Source organism: Typopeltis vanoorti, chromosome 6 (assembly GCF_054136105.1).
Source record: "Typopeltis vanoorti isolate ZY-2024b chromosome 6, IOZ_Tvanoo_1.0, whole genome shotgun sequence".
Taxonomy (NCBI): domain Eukaryota; kingdom Metazoa; phylum Arthropoda; class Arachnida; order Uropygi; family Thelyphonidae; genus Typopeltis; species Typopeltis vanoorti.
The window spans coordinates 122715879-122740593 of NC_143554.1; the positions used below are offsets into that span (position 1 = coordinate 122715879).

At 34.9% G+C, this 24715-nt stretch overlaps 1 protein-coding gene across 2 annotated transcripts in view; it reads left to right on the forward strand.

Annotated features, from left to right (window-relative positions):
- Window positions 1–24715, forward strand: part of LOC150105887 (uncharacterized) — a 201920-nt gene that overhangs the window by 123564 nt on the left and 53641 nt on the right. For both annotated transcript variants that reach the window (XM_090393655.1, XM_090393654.1), the window contains exon 7: window positions 9063–9169. In XM_090393655.1, coding sequence (XP_090249781.1) covers window positions 9063–9169 — 107 coding nt within the window. The remainder of the gene's footprint in view (window positions 1–9062; window positions 9170–24715) is intronic.

The following is a 24715-nucleotide window of genomic DNA, read 5'->3' on the forward strand; positions in this document are numbered from 1 at the left end:
CTCATATCCTTATAATCCATATAAAAAAACAATCTTATCCCTCCATCTCTTGTGGCCTTAATTAATTCTGACTGGATTCCATCTGTGCACCTGGGCTGGGTTCTTATTTATTATTAAATTATGTAACTGCTCTTTCAACCTCATATCTAAGTGAAGGTGGTTCTAACTAAAGATACCTTGGGGAGGGGTCTCTTCCAAATATTTCTCATCCTTTCTTTAGTAAATATTGAAATAATGTTAAAACTGCCTGTAATTTGAATTTTGTAGATTAAGATTTTATATTGAATTAAATTTTTAAAGAAAGAGGGAGAGTTGTTCTTATTGGTGGAAGGTACTTATATAAGCAATCACATTATCACCATATTCCAACAGTGTAGCAGCTTCAGAAACACGCACACACAAAGCCAGGACTATTTGTTCAAATCACACAGCTCTTGCCACTGAACTCTAATATCTTTACACTACACTTTTCATTGCTACAACCCCTATAAAATAGACAAAATACTGCATTGTCCTCCCTATTCCCTCTTGTAACCAATACACAACAACGCAACAAAACTATTCTTATTCCTTATATCCAGGGTAGTTATCTGAAAAGATAACTAAAGTTTATTTCGATATTGGAATACTGGAATTTTCAATATTCAAACAGAGGAAAACCCACATTATAACTTGTTTATTTGTAAGTAGTGTTACTTAACTATGATAGACCACTGACCAAATATTTCAAAGGAAAGAGATGTATTAGGATGTTTTATTTTTACAATATATTTTGTAGTAGCTACACTACATAATTCATGAGGCTTAGTCACAAAGTCAAATTCCAGACGATTGGAGATAAGTCTCATCTTGCCAATTTATAAAAATACTAAATGTTAGAAATATAGAAGACTTTCCTAACTGAGTATTGCAGGAAATATTTATGCAAGCATACTTGAGAAAAATAGATATTATCAATATGTTGTGTGTGTGTGTGTGTGTGTGTGTGTGTGTGTGTGTGTGTGTGTGTGTGTGTGTGTGTGTTATGTTCGTTATTGTTTGACTGCTGTTTTGTAATTTTGTACTGAAGATGCCTACGAAACTCTGTAGATAGGCAAAAATTCTACAAATAAGGTTTGATGCAAGTTTTCCTCTATTTATATAATTTGTTATTATAACTAAAGTTCTTCATAGATATAATCTTTATACCACTTTCAAGCTGCATATCCAGCTAGCAATCTTTATCTGTTTTCCAAAAGGATCAACTTCATTCTCTTGCACATTGTGCACCATATAAAGTTCTTTGTGTCTGCAACTTAGCTTAATTGGACATACATATTTCATCTACAATCATCTCTTGGGTTTGTGAGGTCTGAGGACTGCTCTGGATATTATTTCACACAGGATTAAATGGTATAAAACAGCTGTGCTGCATAAAAGTCACTATAGGTCTGAGAAACTATTTTTGGAATCATCTGGCTATTAAACATTCCACTAACCTAAGTAACTATAGCTTCATTAATGGTAATAACATCGTTCTTAGAGCATATTTAGCCTGATGACTTTTTTTTTCCTCAGACACTATAGGTCTGAGAAACTATTTTTGGAATCATCATCTGGCTATTAAACATTCCACTAACCTCAGTAAGTATAGCTTCATTAATGGTAATAACATCGTTCTTAGAGCATATTTAGCCTGATGACTTTTTTTTAGCAATAGAGAACAATTGATAGGACATTAATCATATTTCATTATTCTCTTTCATTAGTTAGTCCTATATCAATATTTTTAAAGAAGGCAAGCCTATTAAACTCTTGTGTCAATTTTAGTTTTCACTTACCTCATTCTTTTGTGTGATAACGTATTCTGCAGAATATGTATACATATAGATAAGCTCAAGTGTTGGCAGTTATTCATCACAAGAGTTCATGGTATAAACAGAACCAGAAGAAAATAAGTAATTAATTTATTGACCTTACTACTAATATTTCTCATGATTTCTAACTAGCATTTTATGTTTATCCAGACATAGAGAGCACTTAATAGGAACAATGTCCTATTAAGTGCTCTCTCTCTCTCTCCGACTGGGTAAACATTAGTTTAGTGTAGAAACCAAAAGGCTCCATGCTTCTGGAGAAACACATGATAACTGGGATATGAGAGAGATAACATCATCTCTGGTTCTAGGAACATTCGTTGCAACAAATCTTATGATTAAATTTTCACCAGAAAACACAATCATAATATTATATGACAGAAATTAGAGGATGCTAAATGAAAGGAAATGTGGATGTGACATTAAATTATGTGATTAGATGTGCAAGACACAGATTACATTGATTGATGCAGGCTTTACTAAATCCTCAACACTGCACATAACTTATTTAACTATTTTTAGTTACTGTATTCTTTTCAGTTGTGCATGCTCCAGTGCACATAATACTTCCAGTTTCCAGTCAGTTATGAATTAAGACAAGCCACTATCATTCCATGTTATCTTCACAGCACTTTACTTGCAAGTGGTAAAATCTCACACTTACTTAATTCACTGTGAATTAATTAGTCTTTTTTTAACTTATGTATTTCAAACATATATAAACATTAAATTATAATCCTTATTTTGGATATACTAACTTTATAGGCAAATTTTCTACTATGTCCACTTTGTTACAAATCAACAGTACATTATTATATAAATTACTAACAACAGAAAATGGTAATTTGAAACAGAAAAATCAAGTTTATGCTAATTTACATAAACAAAAAATACTGTAAAACATCTGTATGCATATACTGATGGTCTACAATACTTTGATTTAAAAGCAGATGTAAGATCAGGGTACACATTATCTCTCCAACATTGTTCATCATTTATATGGATCACATTATGAAAAGAAAGTAGCATTAAACTTAATATCAGAATGGAGATATCAAATTTAGGTTCTTTGCTTTATGCAATTGATGTACTGCTGAACAAATCTATTGCTAATCTTTCAGGATCCTTTTAACTGAATAAAACATTATTTATGTTTATATATATATATATATATTATATATATATATATATATATATAGTCAGAATTTACATTCTAACTACCCTTCATTGCCACTGTTACATTAACAAATTTCCCCAAGTAAGCAGCCCTCCACATTCCGTTTTGTACAGCTCAAATATTGATTTTCAGACAATACACCGAAACCCTATTATCATTCCTGCCACCAAACATGATATCTTGTTGTAACAAAAGTTGAACATTTTGGGACTTTCTTTTACTTGTAATAAGGTGACATTAAGATTAGTTAAAATTTATCAAGGTAACATATTATGCCTGTTATTTCATGCATTCTCCAGCCAGTGTGTTTTGCAAGGGTAAAAACCCTGAGGTTCTAGGGTGAAATCTCATCATTCCCTCCTCAGATGAGTAAAAGTGATCAAATTAATTATTTTATTTATTTTTATATGAATTCTAAACACAAATGGCATAAAAATCAGTTTATAGAACACTACTACTACAGATGGAATAAGAATTAAATAATATGAAATAACACTATGGAAACCTTAAATTTTTCAAGCCCCTTCAAGGCTTCAATAAATCCTGAATTCAATTCAGGATAGGCTGTCAGGTAGTCATCAGAGAGTTGTGTATGAGGAAGCAGTATCGAGGAAGCAGAAGGTTACAAGTGGGTTCCCACAGGGCTCAGTATTGGGACCTGTATTGTTCAACCTTTATATCAATGACATTATCCATGGATTGCCAGAGATATTCAGTTGTTTGCATATGATGTGAAGCTGGGAAGGGTTATTAGTAATAGTGCAGATGTGGTAGTCCTGCAAGAGGATTTGAATAAACTTGACAGATGGGCAAATGATTGGAAGTTTCAGTTTAATTCAACTAAATGTAAAGTCTTGAAGTTTGAGATACACTGATGGGAGGCTGCATACGCTATTGGGGGAAGCAGAGAAGGCAAGGGATCTGGCGTTATGATTTATAGAAACCTGAAATTCAGGGAACATATTGCAAAGGTGGTGAAGGCAACCCAGAAGATTGCTGCAATACTGAGAAGGATGCTGACTTGTAGAGATGAAAGAGTTGTCATTCCATTTTATAAGACTCTGATCAGACCACACTAAGACCATTGTGCTTAAATTTGGTCTGTAGGATTTGAAGAGGATAAATTAATTGTGGAAAGAGTGCAGAGGTGGATAACAAATACCTCGGCCTATCCTCATAAATATGAGAATAGGCTGAGGGAATGTGGACTGCAAAGTTTGGCAGATAGAAGAAGGAGAGGTAATATGACTGAGACTTTTATGCTGAGGAGTTCTTTCATTTGGCGCAACAGGAGAAACGAAAAAAGGACAACTTCCAGGGGCCATCCCTAGAAGTTACGAAAGGAAGTGTGAGCAACAGGGTAAGGAGTTGTTTCTTTGCATGGAGGGTGGTTAAAGCGTGGAATGCATTGCCTGATAGAGTGGTGAGAGTGAGAACAGTCAATGAGTTCAAGGAGTGGTATGATAGACTTTGTGTTTCCTAGGAAGGACCTCACGTGATGAGTCTTTTGACTCCATGGAGGCCTAAATAATAATAAAAACAACTGTAAAAAATTTAGAATGAAAATCAGCAATAAAAGTACAAACTATGAAAATAAATAATAACATTGAAAATATCAGCTGCATCCTGAATGAAAAATCTATAGAACAAGTAAAACATTTCACTTATGAAGGCAAATTAAACACAGAAATAGACAATAGAATCAGCGAAGCTGGTAAGCTGGGGAGCCAGTAGAATAAATTTATTCAGAGTGAGAGAGGAAATTAGCAGTATACAAGGCAATGTTCAAACAAATTTTAAGTTATGAGAGTTCTGAGAAAAATTAGACGAGTGAAGATATCACATCAATGGCAGAATCTTGTCGAAAATGCAGATATTAGGAAGGAACTTGACATTGTTGACTTTAAAGAATGTGTGAGCAAAGCTAATCCCAGGTGTTCATTTACCAGCAGTCGCGTGGTTAGCCTAGTGGTTTTGCACTTCAACCATATGCTTGGGGAAGGAGTATCCTGGGTTCGATTCCTGTCGCCAACGTGAGCTTAAGGATCTTCCTCAGCCATAGCCAAGTTAGCCAGTCTTGGGCGTGGACAGCAGGTCCCCTGTCCACAAGCGGGGGGGGGGGGGGGGCTGTCCCGCAGGCAGGCAAACCGGCCCCGTGAACACACACACACAGTTCTACAGCCATAAATACTTAACTCCCCATGCGGGGGCTCAACTCGTCCCAATAGGGATGGGGTAGAATAGGGAGGAAACTCCATATGAATAAATAAAATTTACCAGCAGGTAAAAGACCCTGAGAAAGATCGGAATCTAGGCTTTTGATGCAGTCAGACATACCCTAGACCTGAAATTTTAGATATTACAATATTCATCATCATCATCATCATCATCAAATTCCTGCCATGTACCCTCAAGGGGTGTACAGGATATGACAGTACTACATGAAAAAATTACATCATTACTAACTTCCTATCTACAATTTTCCTCCAAATCAGTCTGTTACTTGTCAAGACTTCAACATTATCAGATCTTATATTTCTATCGTCTAAGGCACTTTGTACCGTATCAATCCACCTATATCTTGGTCTTCCTCTGGGTCGTTTTCCTGCCAACTTGGCAGAGAACACTTGTTTTGCTAATCTTTCCTCTCCCATTCTGTTTTAGTGACCATACCACCTGAGATTAGCTCTGCTAACGCATTCCTGGATGCTGACAATGTCAAGTTCTTTCCTAATATCCTCATTTTTAATATGATATTGCCATTGATGCCATCTGTTCACGCCTCTAATCTTTCTCAGGACTCTCATATCTGCGGTCTCTAGTCTTTGGTCAAGTGTTTTACTTCTGACCCAGCTCTCAGATCCATAAGTTAAAATTGGTTTGAACACAGTCTTGTATACAGCTAATTTAGTGTTCCGACTAATTTCTTTCTTATTCCATATGAATTTATTCAATTGACTTCCCACGATACCAGCTTTGCTGATTCTGTTGTCTATTTCTATATTTAGTTTACCATCTTCAGTAAAAATTGTGCCTAAGTAGCTGAAATGTTTTACTTGTTCCACAGGTTCTCCATTCACAACACAGTTGACATTTTCAATGATTCTGCCTATTTTCATTGTCTTTGTCTTTTTATTGCTGACCTTCATACCATATCTATTACAACAGCTATTCAATTTAGTCAGAGAATCTTGCAGACTTGTAGCGGATTTATTTAGAAGTATAACATCATCCGCATAAAGCAAAGAGCTGACATTAACATCTCCAATTTTGATATCAGGTTTAATACCACATTCCTTCATAATGTGATCCATATAGATAATGAATAACAGAGGGGATAAGGTACATCCTTGTCTCACACCAGATTTAACATTAAACCATCTTCCTGTACTTCCTTCAATTCTAACTGCTGACTCACAACTCAAATAAAGACTAAGTATTGCTTGATATAATGCCCCATTGACACCATATAACTGCAGCGTATTGAATAGCTTCTCTCTTGGCACCTTGTCATATGCCTTTTCCAAATCGACAAAACTTAAATACAGATCTTTGTTATATTCCCATGCTTTCTCGACTATTTGTCGTAAAGTGAAGATCTGATCCTGACAGCCTCTATTTGGCCTGAATCCAGCTTGTTCTTCACCAAGCTTTTCTTCCACAATTCTTCTCAACCGTTTCTCAAGTATACTTGCATAGATCTTGCCAGGAACACTCAGTAGGGAAATACCTCTGTAATTCTCACATTCAGTTTTATTTCCCTTTTTATATATGGGTACTATGAGAGCTCTACTCCAATCATCGGGAATTCGTCCCTCTGTCCAGGCTTTCTGAACTATGCAGTGCAGCCACTGTAGGACTCTTATACCACCATACTTCAGCATTTCTGGTCGAATATCATCTACTCCTGCTGCCTTTCCACATTTCAAGCCTTTGATGGCTTTTTCTACTTCAAGTATGGATGTGTATTCCTGACTGCATGCCTGGTCAGTGTTTTTTATCACTGTGCTGTCATCACTGCTTGTTTCATTTAGCAGTTTTTCAAAGTAATTACTCCATACTTCAAGGATATCTTTTTCTCCTGTTTTCATTTCACCTTTATCATCTCTAATTCCTTTTACAGCACTCTTTCCTCCATTCCTAAGCTTCTTCAACAACCTCCAGAATATTTTGCCACCTTCTTGATATTTATTTTCTATATTCTTGCCAAAGTCCTCCCATGACTTTTGTTTAGCTAGTTTTACACACTGTTTAGCTTTCTTACATTTGTCTCTGTATTCTGTAAGAGTAAAAGCTGACTTATTTGCCAGGAACTTTTGATATGCTTTCTTCTTTTCCTTCACTGCCTCTTTAACTTCCTGTGTCCACCAGGGAGTTCTGATTTTTTTATCTTTGCACACAACCTCACCACATGCCTCTCTGGCAGAATCAATCAATGTTTCCTTCAGAGTTTGCCACTGAATCTCCAAGGTTTGATTCCTGTTCTCAAACTCTTTCATTTTCTTTTCAATAATATTTCTGTATTTTAGTCTACAGTTCACATCTGAGAGCTGCTCAACTTTTATTCGCTTTAAAACTTTCTTACCTGTTATTCTTTTCAGTATGAAATTCAATTTTAACTTGCTCAAGACTAAATAGTGATCACTTCCAATTTCAAATCCTCTGTACACTCTGGTGTCCTGCACCAGGGAGAAAACATCACTATCAACAATAACATAGTCAATGAGACTTTTCTTATTCCTAGCCTCTTCTCTCCATGTGAATTTGTGCACATTTTTATGTTGGAACATGGTGTTAGTAATAACCAGTCCATGTCCTGAGCAGAAATCCAACAGATATTTGCCATTATTATTAGCTTTGCTCTTTTCTCCAAATTTTCCCAAAATATTTTTGTATGTCTCACAATCATTTCCTACTCTACTATTTAGATCCCCAACAAGGACCAACTTTTCCTTTTTCATTGTGTCAGTTGCTTTTTCTAAAGCCTCAAAGAATTCCTCCACTTCTACCTTAGTAGAACCTTCTGTGGGACCATAGGCACAAATAAGTCTCATTGTCCAGTTCCCCATTCTCATATTTGCCCACATTACTCTACTTGAGACTGACTGCCATTCAAGAAGATTAGCCTCGTATTTTGTGTTGAATACTATGGCTACTCCTTCTTTTCCTTGATTGTCATTGCCTGAATATAACATTTTGTATTTATTGCTCAGAAAGATCTCACCAGTTTTGGTCTTTTTTGTTTCAGTCACCCCTATTATGTCGATCTGGTACTTATCTAATTCCTCAGCTAGCTCCATTTCTTTGCCATTCAGGCTTCTTACGTTGATAGTACCGATCTTTAACTCTGGTGATGTTGAGTTGGGGTTTGTTTTCAGATTTGTTCCAGTAGCTGACTTTTCGCTGTTCGCCCTGGTTCCCTGGCGAAAACAACGGGGGCCTTGTTTAACCGGGCGACGCCCCAGCCGGCATGAAATTTTATATTACAATATTTTTATATTACAATATTAGAGTACTGAAATAAAATTGTTTATAGGAATTTGGTAATAATGTGAATTTAATTGTATAGTACTGTTATAGTATCCTCTGTATCCTGAGGGTATATATCAAAAAGTGATGATGATAATGAAATGGCTCTCAGTGTATTGTTGTTTTGTTTAATGGTTTAATGTTAAGACTGGTGATAATTATTATTGTTACTCCACAATTTCATTGAATATATCATAATTAGTTATAGGTCATTTGAATAAAACAGAAGCAGCAATGTTTCATTGTGCAAATAAATAAATAAAATTAAATATCCAAATTTCAAAAGAAGTTACATTAAGGTGTGATTTATTGAAAGATAGAATTCCTCAGCAGAGAACTGAAAATTATAACATCACACTAAAATAAAATTTCTCTTTCTCTCTGTATAGCATTTCTCTATATGATATTTACTTGATACCTTTTATCTTTTATGATACTGCAATAAACTAAAAATGTTTCATGATCTATATTTTAATAGCATTATTTTATAAAATATCCAGGACAGAATGGCAGAAGCAATGATGGATTACCCAGATACTTGTGCAGTGCTTGTTCGAAGGCATGGTGTATATGTTTGGGGAGATACTTGGGAAAAAGCAAAAACCATGTAAGTCATTATCATTACTGATGCTAAACTTCAAAAATAAGTTTGCAGTTATGCTCTGTTATGGTATTACATAACTCTGTTATCTGTCTTACAGTTTTTCAACCTTTGTCATATTATTTTCAATTTTAAAATATAAACTTGTCATCTTTAGAATATATTTAAATTTGAGCTATATTTAAAATAATATTATTTGAGCTGCTTGTTGTTGTTCAGGCTGATAGTGCACTTTCATCTTTAGAATATATTTAGATATTCTTAAAGAGGTTTTGTTAGATATGATTGTGGATTAGCTGGTCTTGTATGGACAAACCACCCAGAGAAAATGGATTAATAGACATGATAGACGATACACACACACACACACACACACACACACACACACACACACACACACACACACAGGAATACCTCAATTATCGCGGTTATTGTTGCCATGAAAAGTACCGCAATAATCGAATCCGCGATAATCGGGATAAATAATGCGTGTAAAATGAGTGATCAATGCCAAGGATTTTTCAAATCTATTAATTAAATTTTATATATCAAGTAAAAAAGAAATGTGTGAAACGTGTTAAGTAAAAAATGAAGGTTCATTAAGAAAAACGAGATTATTCTTTAATCTTTATTTATATATAACTACATACAGTACATACAATTATTCTTTCTTGGATAAAAATTGGTGTAGAGTGGTCTGGTGGAATTTTTTCTTTCTTTTTTCTTCGTATAAAACTCAGTAGCAATGGATGGAATTTTCAATTTCCTGACGAATTTTCAGTGATCGCTCGAGATTAGGATCACCGTTCAAGATTTTTTTTTCTTTAAAATTTTCAGCAATTCTAAACATTACGTCCATTTCTTTGAGGGTAAATTCCTTCGGTGCCAAGTCAATTTGTTCATCATTATCATCGATTTGAGCATCGTAAGCACGTTCTCTCTCTCTCGAGGTTAATTAGGTCTTCATCATCCAGCTCCTTATCATGTGACTGAAGCAGGTCCTGAACATCACCTTTTTCAATTTCTTTTAGTCCTAGATCGAAGCCCTAGAGTTTGCAGCGTGGTCTAAAATGTGGAGAACAGTTGATTCATTTAGACCGTACTCTCTTGCAATTTTGGCTTTGGTTATGCCTGCTTCATACTTATTTATCATATGCAACTTATCTTCTCAGCTGATCACTCTGTGTTTCTTCTTGATAGCTGTAGACTTGAAATCATCCTTGTTTCTTTTAGCATTCATTGTAGGGGTAAATAACAAGAGAAATAAATATCCACATGTACTTCAGGCAAGGATGGATAGTTACTGGTAAGTGGTGAGAAGGTGCCATCGGATAAAAACGAAGCGCTACAAGAGAGCAATACCTGGAGAGTGGCGACTCGAACTGGTTGCGTATGTAGTGGGCTACATCTCGCGGCCGCGATAATTTGAATTTGGAGCGCAATAATTGGAATTTTGGTATCAAATTATAAACGGCGATAAATTGAGAATCGCGATAATCGAGGTTTTCCTGTATATATATATAAGATTAATCATTATATCATTATCAATACCAAAATTAGCTTTATAAAAAGCAGCCTTACTTAACTATGACAGATTATTGACCAAATGCTCCAAAGGAAAGAGATGTATTAAGATGTTTTATTTTTAGAATATATTTTGTAGTAGCTACACTACATAATTCATGAGGCTTAGTTCCAAGATCAATTCCAGATGATTGGGGTAGAGTGCTCATCTTGCCAATTTATAAAAATACTAAATGTGAGAAACATAGAGGACTTTCCTTACTGAGTATTGCAGGAATTATTTATGCAAGCATACTTGAGAAAAATAGATATTATCAAATACATTATATTGTGTAAAATAAATTATTTTTATCTGTGTTTATTGTGTTTTTCTTAGAAAATTCTTGTTTTATAATATATTATGGCTGATTTTTGAGTTTTTATTGTATTTAGTATATTTCTTAACATATTATCTCATATAATATCAAATGAAATGTCATAAAATGACAGAAATGTACAACAATAGAACAGTAGCAAAAAGGAACACTAATGTGAATAGTGAAGTTAAGAACAAGAAAGCCTGTCCCACTGAAGAGAAACAAGGATATGGCTTTTGAAATTACAAGATTAAAACAACTTATTAGACAGACAACATGGGAATTGCAAAAAATTAAGAGGCACATAGAGGAGTATAGTAAGGACAAGAAAGCTAAGCAACAAAAGAAGAAGAAACAACAATACACAAAAGTATCTCAGTATAGATAACCTAAAATTTTCCCATTAAAGAGCACCTCTTAATAATTATAACATAGGGCTACAACAACCTTAAATCCTGCCCTGAATAAAATATACTAAGTTCAGTCCTAGTATATCAGTGCATCAGTTGCTAGACAGGAAGGATATCAGCAGTGCATGGGAAGAATAAAAAATACTTACATGATGGAATGCATTCCTAGAGTTCAAAGAATAATTAGGATAGGAGCGAAATGGATGTACAATCTTATTAATAAGATTTCATGCTATTCTATCAAGGCACATGCTTTCCCATGTGCCTTGATAGAACAGATTTCTCCTATATTATCTTAATCTCTATCTCCATAAATCTGTCTGTTTGTGGTAGTAGTATTTTTTGCATATGTATTAATTCAAGTAAATGTAAAATCCGATGCGGTAAAATTTTGTTAAAATTCTCCAACATCAATTTTACAGAGGTTATTAATCATGTAAAGGAAAAAACAAAATTGTATATTACTGTATTTTAACGGTTAAACACTGACTGTTAACTTGTAAGGGTAGCTGACTAAAAGAATGGCATAGAATTGTTCATGAGTTATAAAATATTGTGAAGGTTCAAATTGTGCATAACGTTGATTTAATGTTAAATTCTGATGCAAAATTGTAAAAGTAACCAAATGTTAAAGTATTTCTGCCTCAAGTTAAGAGGATTAGACAGCATTATGTTGGCAACCTGAGAGTGAACAAATGTGCTGAAGGTCACTCAGATGTGGAGATTTTGCCACCAAAACTGAAAGTCAAGACAACTGATGTCAGTATGTTTACAGAAGATCTGGGGATCTCCGACTCTAAAACAAAGAACTTTGGATTGCATAAAAGAGGTCTTGAGAACCTCAGAAGGTATGTTTACAGAAGATCTGGGGATCTCCGACTCTAAAACAAAGAACTTTGGATTGCATAAAAGAGGTCTTGAGAACCTCAGAAGGGCGTCGCTTAGTTTTTCCTCTTGCTACAGTTCGTTGGCCCACTTGGACTCCCGAGTTTCTTGCCGAGCGTGAACCTTCTTCCCCCCCCACCAGGTACAGGGAGCCCTAGGAGAGGCAGTTTATGCTTCGGAGATGTGATTCAAGTAACGGAACATTCGACCAGATACACGGTGCCCACAGTAGATTCAGTTGACGGAGAGCAATGCTACGATTCCCGTGAAAGAACTACGGAAAGACAACTGCCAAGAGCCGATCAGTGAAGGCCAGTACATAGGACGGAAGAAAGCAGTCAGCAGACCCACCAAAAATCTATAAAACTAGTAGGACTGTATGTGATATTGCAAATTTGTGAGTAGATTCTATTGTACTAATGTTAAAGGTAATGCATAAGAATTGCATGTATGTCTGCTGAACGTAGATCTGTTAATTTAGTTGTGAAGTCTTTATAAGAGATAATTGAGGCTGAGTGTTAGCTAAGGTAACCCTCGTATGATGTGGATGTCAGGTTCCACAAAAATACCGCGTTATGCGAGACTCGGATCACATAGAAAAAGTAGGGTTAGGTTCCAAAATCTTTTTTTTTTAAAAAAAAAAGATTATATAAACAATGACTTATCCAACAAAAATATATTTTTATTTAATTCAGGTAATTCATGTAAGTTAAGAAAACATAAACTATGAAACAAAAACATAGTATAAAATTATAAAAAATTATAAATTGTATGTAAACTTCATTGCACATAATACATAAATGTTTTAGGCAAAAAAAAATAAAGTGCATATTTATCGTCATCACTATCTTCAAAACTAACATTTTGTAGATGTTCTTTATTTACGAGTGGCCGGATGTTGTCATCACTTGAAATTTCTTGGATATCATTTGTATAATTCTCATTGCATACTTCGGCTGGTTTGGTTATCAAGAAGTCAGTAATAAGACCTTGCTTACCACTATGCTGCAATTTGTTATTAAGTTCATAATTATGAACTTAATAAAAATCAATTGTTTTTTTAACTTAAAAAAAACCAATTGTCTTGTGAATTTTCCGGAGCGCTCCATTGAGGGATCATTATCCATAAAGTAACTTTCTAACTTTCTTGCAAAGTCCAATCCTTCTAATTTCTTTAAACTGGATTCATCACAATCAGAATCTTCGGCAGAACTTTCCCCACCATTTGATTCGACATCATCTATTAATTGTACTAGTTCCTCCTAATTTAAATCTATTTCCCCATCAATTAATTCACTATTGAAGAGATTGGAACACTTATGAAGAAGTTCGCAATGGTCGAGTCTCATGTGCTGATTGAAATTGAATGTATCTTCAGTCTTGTTCAATTGTTACCTTGGAAGTTTACAGTGGGTGAGTTTATCCCTATTAACAAATGCATATATCGCAAAAGCGCTCTAAGTGGCCATTACTATAATTTTTTTTTTACATAAAAAAAAAAAGAATTACATATTAATTATGTATGTAACTCGCCAAAAAATAAAGTGCTGAGCTTGAGATTAACACACTTATGATTTTTAATGCGCTTTCCTGGCAGAAAATGAAGACAATTTTCAACAATAAATACTTTATATGGTAAACAATTGACGTACATGCATGTTAAAAAGAGTATTTCCCCTAATATAAATTCACTACTTATAACTACATGCGCGATACAGGCAGACGCAAATTTAACAAAGATAAAATTAGATTTTTAAGTTGCGCGTTGAAAAATGTACAAAAAGATAAAGGGTTACTGCAGTTTGTAGACCATCTTATATTGAAACCATGTTGTATAAGTACCGGTTCAACAAGGGTTTACTTTATATTAAACCTCATATACTCACACAAGTAAACCTCATATACTCACATTATATGAGGTTTACTTGTATATATTAAGAAAGAATGTTTAGCCAATGATGTCGTTTGTAACAGCCAGTAATTGCCTAGATTTGTAAACAAGTATTGTGAATAGCAAGTCTAATTGTAAAAGTTAAGATTTGAGCTCAAGATAGGCATTAGAGAGAAATTGTTCAATTGTGTATTATATTGTAAAGTTGTTTACAGTAAAATAAACGTTTTTTTTTTTTTTTTAAATTATCGCCTGATCTTTGACCAATGCACTGTCTCACAAAAACAATCGAACCTGTGTGCTTAAGTAGAGTAATTGCCATGACTGAATAATTAAGGTTTATTTTAGAAAGTGATCTATCCTATGTAATAACTAATCCTGTGTAATAACTAATCCTCTCATGCTTTACAATTAATTCAGGATGGCGCAATCGATAAATGATATAAATTTTTTCTGAATTACATAGTGTGGGAGATAGTAAACTGTAACCGTGAATTGCATATTTCAGAGGCTTTTCTTTAACAGTGCAAGCACTTGTTGGAAGTATAAAGGATTACAAGAAGAGACTAAGTTAATCAGATTAAAATAAGGTAAAGTGTATTAAATAGATAGTAACTGTAAGAAGAAGAGCAAGCTATAGTATAGATATAATAGAAAAAATTTTGAAGTAAACATAGTTAAAGATAAGAAGAAAATAATGCAAAGGTGCAGACAAAGACAACAGTAGCAACAGTCGCCAACTAAAAATAAACAAAATATTACATAAACACTTAGCTGTTTTTCAAAGTGAATTGGAATCTTTCGAGATTCAATTTGTAGGCCACTTTTGTTGTAAGATCGATTGATACTTTGGGATACTTGATATTTTGATTCTCGTAGACAAGCTTATACGTTGGTTATGCATTACTAAATCACTTATGGAATTGACAACTTACATAAGAATATAAATTAAATTGCACTTTAATAAATATTTCCAATATTTATTAAAGTATAATTTATTTTATATTCTTATGTACGTTGTCAATTCCTTAAGTGATTTAGTAACTTGATATTTTGCTTTCTCAAGATCATCTGTTTTATTACTTGATGTCTTCTTGCTGTATAGAAGAGAAATGATTCTTTTAGATGACATTTAGTATGTACTAAAATTGTTTTTTCTGGAGGAATTTTTCCCTTCCTTGAGGATAGATAACAGTTATGTTATTTATTATATAATCTGTGTGTAAGAGCAACAATGTTATGTAACTGTGTGAATGATGGGAATGGGCATTTTCATGGAAATGATTGTGAGGAGAGAAAGATTTTGTGTTTCTTGAGTTTGGACAGGTTTGGTCAAGCATGTGCAAAGAGATGTCTGCATAAATGAGACACTAGATAAGAATAGAGATCTGCAAGTTGTCCATCTATGTCGCACAGATGACATAGATGGATAACTTGCATGCCATATATTTTGTATACTATAGACAAGAGTATACAAAAAAAAAAGCATACAGGTATCTTATTATGTCTGTACCCGAATGGCAGTAGTATCAGAAACAAAGGGATAGAATTTGTTATCCTGTTCAATATGTTGGGACCTTAGATTTTAGGCATTAGTGAGACCCGGTTATCAGAAGCAGACATACTAGCTGGCATCAAGTGTAAAGGGTACAGTATTTTTAGGAAGGTTGGACAGGAAAAGAAGGAGGGGGGTACTGTTGATGATATTGGATGACTCAAATCCAGTTAACATTGAGACTTGTGAATGTAATATTAGTTACAATTTTTCATATGGTGAGTTTGAAGTCATCTGGTGTGAGATGGAGTCTAACTAGATCAAATACATAGTGTTGTGTTCATATTTAAGAATTTAGGGACACAAAACATATGTGTTGAAATTAATATTTTACTAATTATTAATAAAATAACACAACCCCTCTATCGAGGTTATCATCAGAAGGATACATGTGTTGTGTCCCTAAATTCTTAAATATTATCACCGTGTAACCTTAAAAGAAATAGTGTAGTGTTGTTACAAACCTAGGTGGATTGTTGTCTGGTGAAAAAGAAATGCATCATCAAAGATGATTGGTATGAACGAGTAATCATTAATTATCCATTCAGAAACTGCTACATGCTAAACTACAAAGCAGGAAATTATGAACAACTGAGGAGTATGCGGAATTCTGTGTAATGGTATCACTTGTTGGATGGGAAGAATGTCGACAGTGCACAGGAAGCATTTAAAAAATATCGAAATGTGTCCTTATAGCTCGAAGAATAAATAGGGTAGGAGTGAAATGGATGTGTGATCTTATTAAAGAATAAATTTGTAAGAAACAGATGATGTGGAAGGAATACTATGTGCATAAGGATTATCTCGGTTATGAAAATTATAAGGAGCAGGCAAAATGAAGAGTCACAAACTGTTGTTGTTCTACAGAAAGCTAAGTCTGAGTAGGGAAAGAAATTGACTGGGCTAGCTAAAGACAACCCCAAAGAACTCTATCGTTATGCTGCAATTAAAACAAAAAATGAATATGAAAGAATGATTACTGAATAGAGATTGTGTGAGAGTTACAGATGTAGAAGATGTTCTTCAACTAATGATAACAGAAATTGGTTGAGAGCCAGAAAAGGGGGTTTATATGATTGAGACATACAAATTACTGAAGGGTTTTGCAAGATTAATTCAGAGGAAACTTATCAGTCTGATGATGGGAGAAATAGGGGCCAGCCTTGGAAACTGAGTAAGAATGTAGTTAGCAAGAGCATTAGAATTAGATTTTTTGCTTGGAGAGTCGTGAATGAGTAGAATAGGTTGCTGGAGTCTGTTGTGGGTGCAGTGACTCTGAATGAGTTCAAAGCAAAAGTATGATAAATACTGCATAAATGTTGAATAGTGCTTGACATGATGTTTAGGGCCTCCCTCGATGAGTCTAAGGACCCCATGGAGTAGCCTGTAATAATAATACTGTGTGTATAAGGATGATGTCAGTTATGAAAATTATAAGGAGCAGGCAAAATAAAAATCACAACTGTTGTTCTACAGAGAGCTAAGTCTGAGTAGGAAAAGAAACCAGTGCTAGCTAAAGACAACCCCAAAAAATTCTATCATTATGCTGCAATTAAAAAAAAGAATGAATATGAAAGAATAATACTGAATAGAGATGGTGTGAGGGTGATAGATGCAGTTCTTCAACTAATAAGAGCCCATTTTCTTAAAAGCTATCAACCTGGTGTATGTGACATAGTGCTTACTCTGCTGTGTTGTTGCACAAACTGATTAAGAATTTAGCAGTAGGGACTTATGGGATATCATCTTCATATTAGCAAGAAGTTTGAGGAAACCCTGGATAAGGATGACTCAGTGACAGATAGCAAAAATAGCATATGGGGATGCGAGTCTGCAAGATTTAAGTTAACACGTTCGCTGGTTCGCTGCCACGCTACTTCGTCATAGTTTGTTCCCGTACACCAAGCAATTTTACTTCTTCAAGGTCAGTACGGGTAATCTCGTTGCCACCGGTAAGCAACATACGAGTATACTCGGAGTTGGCTTGTGCAGAGCATATACCTTCTACGCATATACACAGTTTTGCTACTAGCTCCACAAGCCAAGCATTTTCACTTCTTCAAGGTCAGTACGGGTAATCTCGTTGTGGCAGTAAGCATCATGAGTATACACGTAGCTGGCTTGTGTGGCTCATATACCAACTATGAGTATACTCGTAGTTGGCAGCAAACGTGTTAATTAGTGGTGTACCACAAGGATCAGTTCTTAGTCCATTGTTATTTGATTTGTACAATACATTGACATTGGGAAGGATTTGACAGGCAGCATACAGCTATTTGCTTATGATGCAAAGATGGTCAGAGCAATCAGGAATGTGGCTGATATGCAGTACTTGCAAAATAATTTGAATGTGTCAGAATTGTGTGCATGTGAAAATGGCTGTCAGTTCAATGTTAGTAAATGTAAAGTCATGCACTTTGGTGTGATTAGATATCCAGTGTCATATTATATTGGTGGGATTATGCTAGAAGAAGCTGAACAGGCTAGAGATCTTGGAGTTTTAGAGGTGGAATTTAGTGGAATAGATTGCCATTGAATGTTGTGTGTGCAAGCAGTGTTGTAACAAATGTCTTTTTTGCTGTACCCTTGTGAACTAAAGTTATCTTCTCTATTTAATAAACACTTTTTATTTATTTATATATCATTTAAATATATATATATATATATCTTTATCTATCTCTTATCACATATATATTTCTTTAACTTAATATTCTTTTTGTATTTTCTTTTCTTATTGTTCTATCTTAAGTATATTTTTTCTCGCCTGAGATCTCCAGATATTTATTTGATTAAAGACTGCGCCTCTGAAATTCCCCTATAGGCAAAAGAAAGTTTTTATACTCTAGTAGATCAAATAATCACTAATATCCTATTTTAGCCAAGATTTTGCAGTCATGGCAAAATTTACTCCTAAATCACTACTAATCATTTGGGTTTCCGCTATCAGGTCCGAATAGTGTTTTTAGGATCAGTGCATTGCAGAAAGATTGAATCAGACAACTATTTTTATCAACAATAACAACAAGTTTAATTTCTAGTCATATAATTATACATATCACATGAAATCACAAGATTCACTTTTGAAAGGTAATTCTTAGTCTTTCTCAATCACTCAACTTGGTTTCTAGTATAATCTCTCACACTCACCTAGTTAGACTTTCAAACAGCATACTTTATATTACAACTATCAGGAAGTTATACACATAACATGAATTCGTTAGTTGCGCTTGACATTCCTAATTTAGTATCTATCAAACTACAACGTACATGTATACAAATACAGGAATACCTTGTATAGCGCGGTTTCGAACAATGCAGGTTTTGGTCTAACACGGTTTTTATTATTACACTTATCATTATTACACTAACATTGTCAACACTGACTGGCGACTCCCGGGTGCCGCAAGTGACATTCGAGAGCACTGTTTATGCAGTAGTTATTCAATTGGCTCTCACGTAGACACGTTCTTTCCCATCGGCATTTTATTATTTATGTTAATATTAGTATTTAATATTTTTTTTTATTATTAAGTATGAGTGAAAAGAGACAAAACAAAGAAGACACTGTTGGAGTAACAAAAAAACGCAAGTGGTTGACATTAGAGAAGAAACTAGAAATTATAAAATGTAACAAGAATGGCACTTTGTTTGCTAAAATAGCACATGAGAATTCAATGAATGAGTCATCTGTACGAAGAATTATTCAGAGCAAAGAAAAGATTAAACATCATGGAATGAGCACCGCTTCTTATACGTCAAAAGTGATCACGAGAAATCGATCTTCTACAATGGAAAATATGGAACGCCTTCTAATGATCTGGATTGAAGATTGTGATCAGAAAAAGATTCCTTTGAGTTCAAATGATAATCCAGGCAAAAGTAACAAGTCTATATGACAAAATAAAAGAAAATGAAAGCGAAAATGAAGGAGGTACAACCAGTGAAACTTTTATAGCAAGTCGCAGGTGGTTCTACGATTTCCAATGCGTATGGGACTCCATAACGTAAGAATTCAAGGTGAAAGCGCAAGTGCTGACACTAAAACTGCAGAATTATTTCCCAATGAATTGATGGAGCTTATTGAGAAGGAAGGCTACACAGATGATCAAATTTTTAACGCTGACGAGACTGGCTTGTTCTGGAAAAGAATGCCATCGCGCACATTTCTAGCAGAGAAGTAAAAAAACACAAGCTGGGTATAAAGTGTCAAAAGACCGATTGATACTTTTACCAGGAGGTAATGCATCAGATGATTTAAAATTGAAGCCACTGTTAGTGTACAGAGCGGAAATCCCAAGAGCTCTTAAGTGCTTTACAAAGAACAATTTACCTGTTCATTGGTGTTCGAATAAAAAAGTGTGGGTGACTCGTTCAATTTTCGAAGACTGATTTAAAACTTGTATTTGCCCTGAAGTTAAAAGCTATTGTAAAAAGAATGATATTCCTTTCAAAATTTTGCTTTTATTAGACAATGCACCAGGCCATCCAACTATATTGACTGACTTAGATGAAAATGTTGAGATTCATTTTTTCCCTCCAAACACAACATCCATTCTGCAGCCGATGGATCAAGGCGTTATCTCCACTTTCAAGGCTTACTATTTAAGACGAACTTTTGCTCAAGCTATTAAAGCTGCAGCAGAAGAAGATTCTTAGACTTTGAGTGAATTTTGGAAGAAATTTAACATAAAGATGCCATTCAAAATATTTATGAATCTTGGCAAGTGGTGACTCAAAGCAACATGAGAGCTGTGTGACATAATATCTTGCTGCATTATTCAAAGGACTTTGTTGCCTTTGCAACACAGAAAGAGTAATCTCAACAGAAATTGTGCAGATGGGCAAAGATCTTGGTTTTACAAGTTTAGATTGTAACAATGTGAACGAATGTATTGATTCTCATTCAAATGATCTGGATGATGAAACCCTTTTGGAGTTAGAACAGCAACGAGCCTATGAAGCAGAAGAAGATCCCACTGATGTCATGGTTGAAGAATTTTCCTTTGCTGACCTTTCAACTTTTGTGAGATAAATCGACGATGCTTCCGACTTTCTCATAAATGCCGACCCGAATTTGGAAAGAAGCATCAAAGTGAGACAACTCAATAATGCCATCAAATGCTACAGAGATCTAGTACTGTACTTGAAGAGACAAAGAAGACAAGGATGGTTCAATGAACACTAAAAGACTATTTTAGTAAAAAGAAAATTACTGTATGCTAAAATTGAAGCAATATTTGTTTTGTTTTCTACAACTTTTGTATCAGTTTAAAAGGATTTTGTTTGTTATTTAATTAATAAAAATAACAATTTTTTTTTTTTTTCATTTCAAAACATTTTTATTATCCTAAATTTTTGTAATAAACAAATTAAATTGAAAACCTTTATAAATAGACTTCGAACAACGTGGTTCCAAGAAACGCGGCTGTTTCTTGGAACCAATTAACCCCGCTATACAAGGTATTCCTATATATCTCTCAGAATCTCATTCCCTTCAAACACTTAATCATAATCTAGGCAATTACATTTATACAATCCACCTGATTGAGTTTCAAACATTCCAATGATATGATAGCAGGAACATACTCTATCATGAAATTCAGTCATAAGTACACATATAATTAATTAAAGAAATTTCAATAGCTCAGTCTTTTCTCAAAGGGAAATTAACTGCGCTCATGCTTCACTCATTAGCAATTACACACATTTAAGAGAAATATTGACACTCTAAATACTATCTCCTCAAACTAGACAATTTAACAGTTCAATAGGGAATTCTTTCTTGAATTCACAAACAATAAATGAATATATAGACTCACATGGGTCTCTTCCTATCTTGTATGTGTTTTCTGTCCTTCTTTTCTTATTCCGGCACTTGAATGGGTTTCTCTCCTCCGTTCCGTGTTTTGGAATTCTCCTCGAAGCGACACCGGGGACTGATGAATAGTCACTGCAGCAGGCAGGATATAGGGTAGGTGTTCCAGCATCTTGAACTATCTGGTGAAGGATTTCTGCGTAGATCAGGTTGCACTTACTCGACCTCAGGACCTTTACGGCAAGATTTCTCTTAACTATCGCCTCCGGATATCTTCTGCTGTGACTGGAACGACATCGGTGGATGGGTCTCTCCATCTACACCACCAGAACTTACGGCACCTCGGATCCTAGATCTCTCGTGGTTGGATCATTCAGGATGAAGAAAGGAAGCTCTTCTCATCTCCCAACCCTTTTAAACACCAGAGTCCCTGCACCTTGAATTAAGTTTTTGGGACCCCTAGCGTCTCCCGTACGAGTCTTGCTAGTAGTTTTTAGAACCCTGGATAATGTTTCTCGAACATTTGCCGACAATCTTACTTTCCCCCTTTATCTCCTTAATCCTGCCTTCGGGCCTTTCCTTTTGATTTGCTCTGTGCCCTTTCAATATTGACCTTGAAGGCTACCTGCGACGGGACTTGCAAACAACCTTCAAAAGACATGCCGAATTTCGGGCGATGCTCTTGGTTTCAATACTTCTACAACCCTTCTTAAACAATGAGCGAGTTAATTCCCATCATCATCATCATCAAATTTCTGCCATGTACCCTCAAGGGGTGTACAGGATATGACAGTACTACATGAAAAAATTACATCATTACTAACTTCCTATCTACAATTTTCCTCCAAATCAGTCTGTTACTTGTCAAGACTCCAACATTATCAGATCTTATATTTCTATCATCTAAAGCACTTTGTACCGTATCAATCCACCTATATCTTGGTCTTCCTCTGGGTCATTTTCCTGCCAACCTGGCAGAGAACACTTGTTTTGCTAATCTTTCCTCTCCCATTCTATTTAAGTGACCATACCACCTGAGATTAGCTCTGTTAATGCATTCCTGGATGCTGATAATGTCAAGTTCTTTCCTAATATCCTCATTTTTAATATGATATTGCCATTGATGCCATCTGTTCATGCCTCTAATCTTTCTCAGGACTCTTATATCTGCGGTCTCTAGTCTCTGGTCAAGTGTTTTACTTCTGACCCAGCTCTCAGATCCATAAGTTAAAACTGGTTTGAACACTGACTTGTATACAGCTAATTTAGTGTTCCGACTAATTTATCTCTTATTCCATATGAATTTATTCAATTGACTTCCCACCATACCAGCTTTGCTGATTCTGTTGTCTATTTCTATATTTAATTTACCATCTTCAGTAAAAATTGTGCATAAGTAGCTGAAATGTTTTACTTGTTCCACAGGGTCTCCATTCACAACACAGTTGACATTTTCAATGATTCTGCCTATTTTCATTGTCTTTGTCTTTTTATTGCTGACCTTCATACCATATCTATTACAAACGCATTTGAATTTAGTCAGAGAATCTTGCAGACTTGTAGCAGATTTATTTAGAAGTATAACATCATCCGCATAAAGCAAAGGGCTGACATTAACATCTCCAATTTTGATATCAGGTTTAATACCACTTTCCTTCATAATGTGATCCATGTAGATAATGAATAACAGAGGGGATAATGTACATCCTTGTCTCACACCAGAATTAACATTAAACCATCTTCCTGTACTTCCTTCAATTCTTACTGCTGACTTACAACTCAAATAAAGACTAAGTATTACTTGATATAATGCCCCATTGACACCATATAACTGCAGCGTATTGAATAGCTTCTCTCTTGGCACCTTGTCATATGCCTTTTCCAAATTGACAAAACTTAAATACAGATCTTTGTTATATTCCCATGCTTTCTCGACTATTTGTCGTAAAGTGAAGATCGGATCCTGACAGCCTCTATTTGGCCTGAATCCAGCTTGTTCTTCGCCAAGCTTTTCTTCCACAATTCTTCTCAACCGTTTCTCAAGTATACTTGCATAGATCTTGCCAGGAACACTCAGTAGGGAAATACCTCTGTAATTCTCACATTCAGTTTTATTTCTCTTTTTATATATGGGTACTATGAGAGCTATACTCCAATCATCGGGAATTCGTCCCTCTGTCCAGGCTTTCTGAACTATGCAGTGCAGCCACTGTAAGACTTTTATAACACCATCCTTCAGCATTTCTGGTCGAATATCATCTACCCCTGCTGTCTTTCCACATTTCAAGCCTTTGATGGCTTTTTCTACTTCAGGTATGGATATGCATTCCTGACTGCATACCTGGTCAGTGTTTTTTTATCACTGTGCTGCGATCACTGCTTGTTTCATTTAGCAGTTTTTCAAAGTAATTACTTCATACTTCAAGGAAATCTTTTTCTCCTGTTTTCATTTCACCTCTATCATCTCTAACTCCTTTTACAGCACTCTTTCCTCCATTCCTAAGCTTCTTTAACAACCTCCAGAATATTTTGCCACCTTCTTGATATTTATTTTCTATATTCTTGCCAAAGTCCTCCCATGACTTTTGTTTAGCTAGTTTTACACACTGTTTAGCTTTCTTACATTTGTCTCTGTATTCTGTAAGAGTAAAAGCTGACTTATTTGCCAGGAACTTTTGATATGCTTTCTTCTTTTCCTTCACTGCCTCTTTAACTTCCTGTGTCCACCAGGGAGTTCTGATTTTTTTATCCTTGCACACAACCTCACCACATGCATCTCTGGCAGAATCAATCAATGTTTTCTTCAGAGTTTGCCACTGAATCTCCAAGGTTTGATTCCTGTTCTCATACTCTTTCATTTTCTTTTCAATAATCTTTCTGTATTTTAGTCTACAGTTCACATCTGAGAGCTGCTCAACTTTTATTCGCTTTAAAAGTTGAGCAGCTCTCAGATGTGAACTGTTAATTCCCTTTGGGCTTATTTTGCTCTTTTTACAGATAGCTTTATGTGGAGAAATAAAATATACGTTTGTGCAAGAAAATTTAGGTGAATTCCTACTGTAAAAAGTCGATGTTTTAGATAATTTTTTTGGCAACATCGAATTTTTATAGTGTAA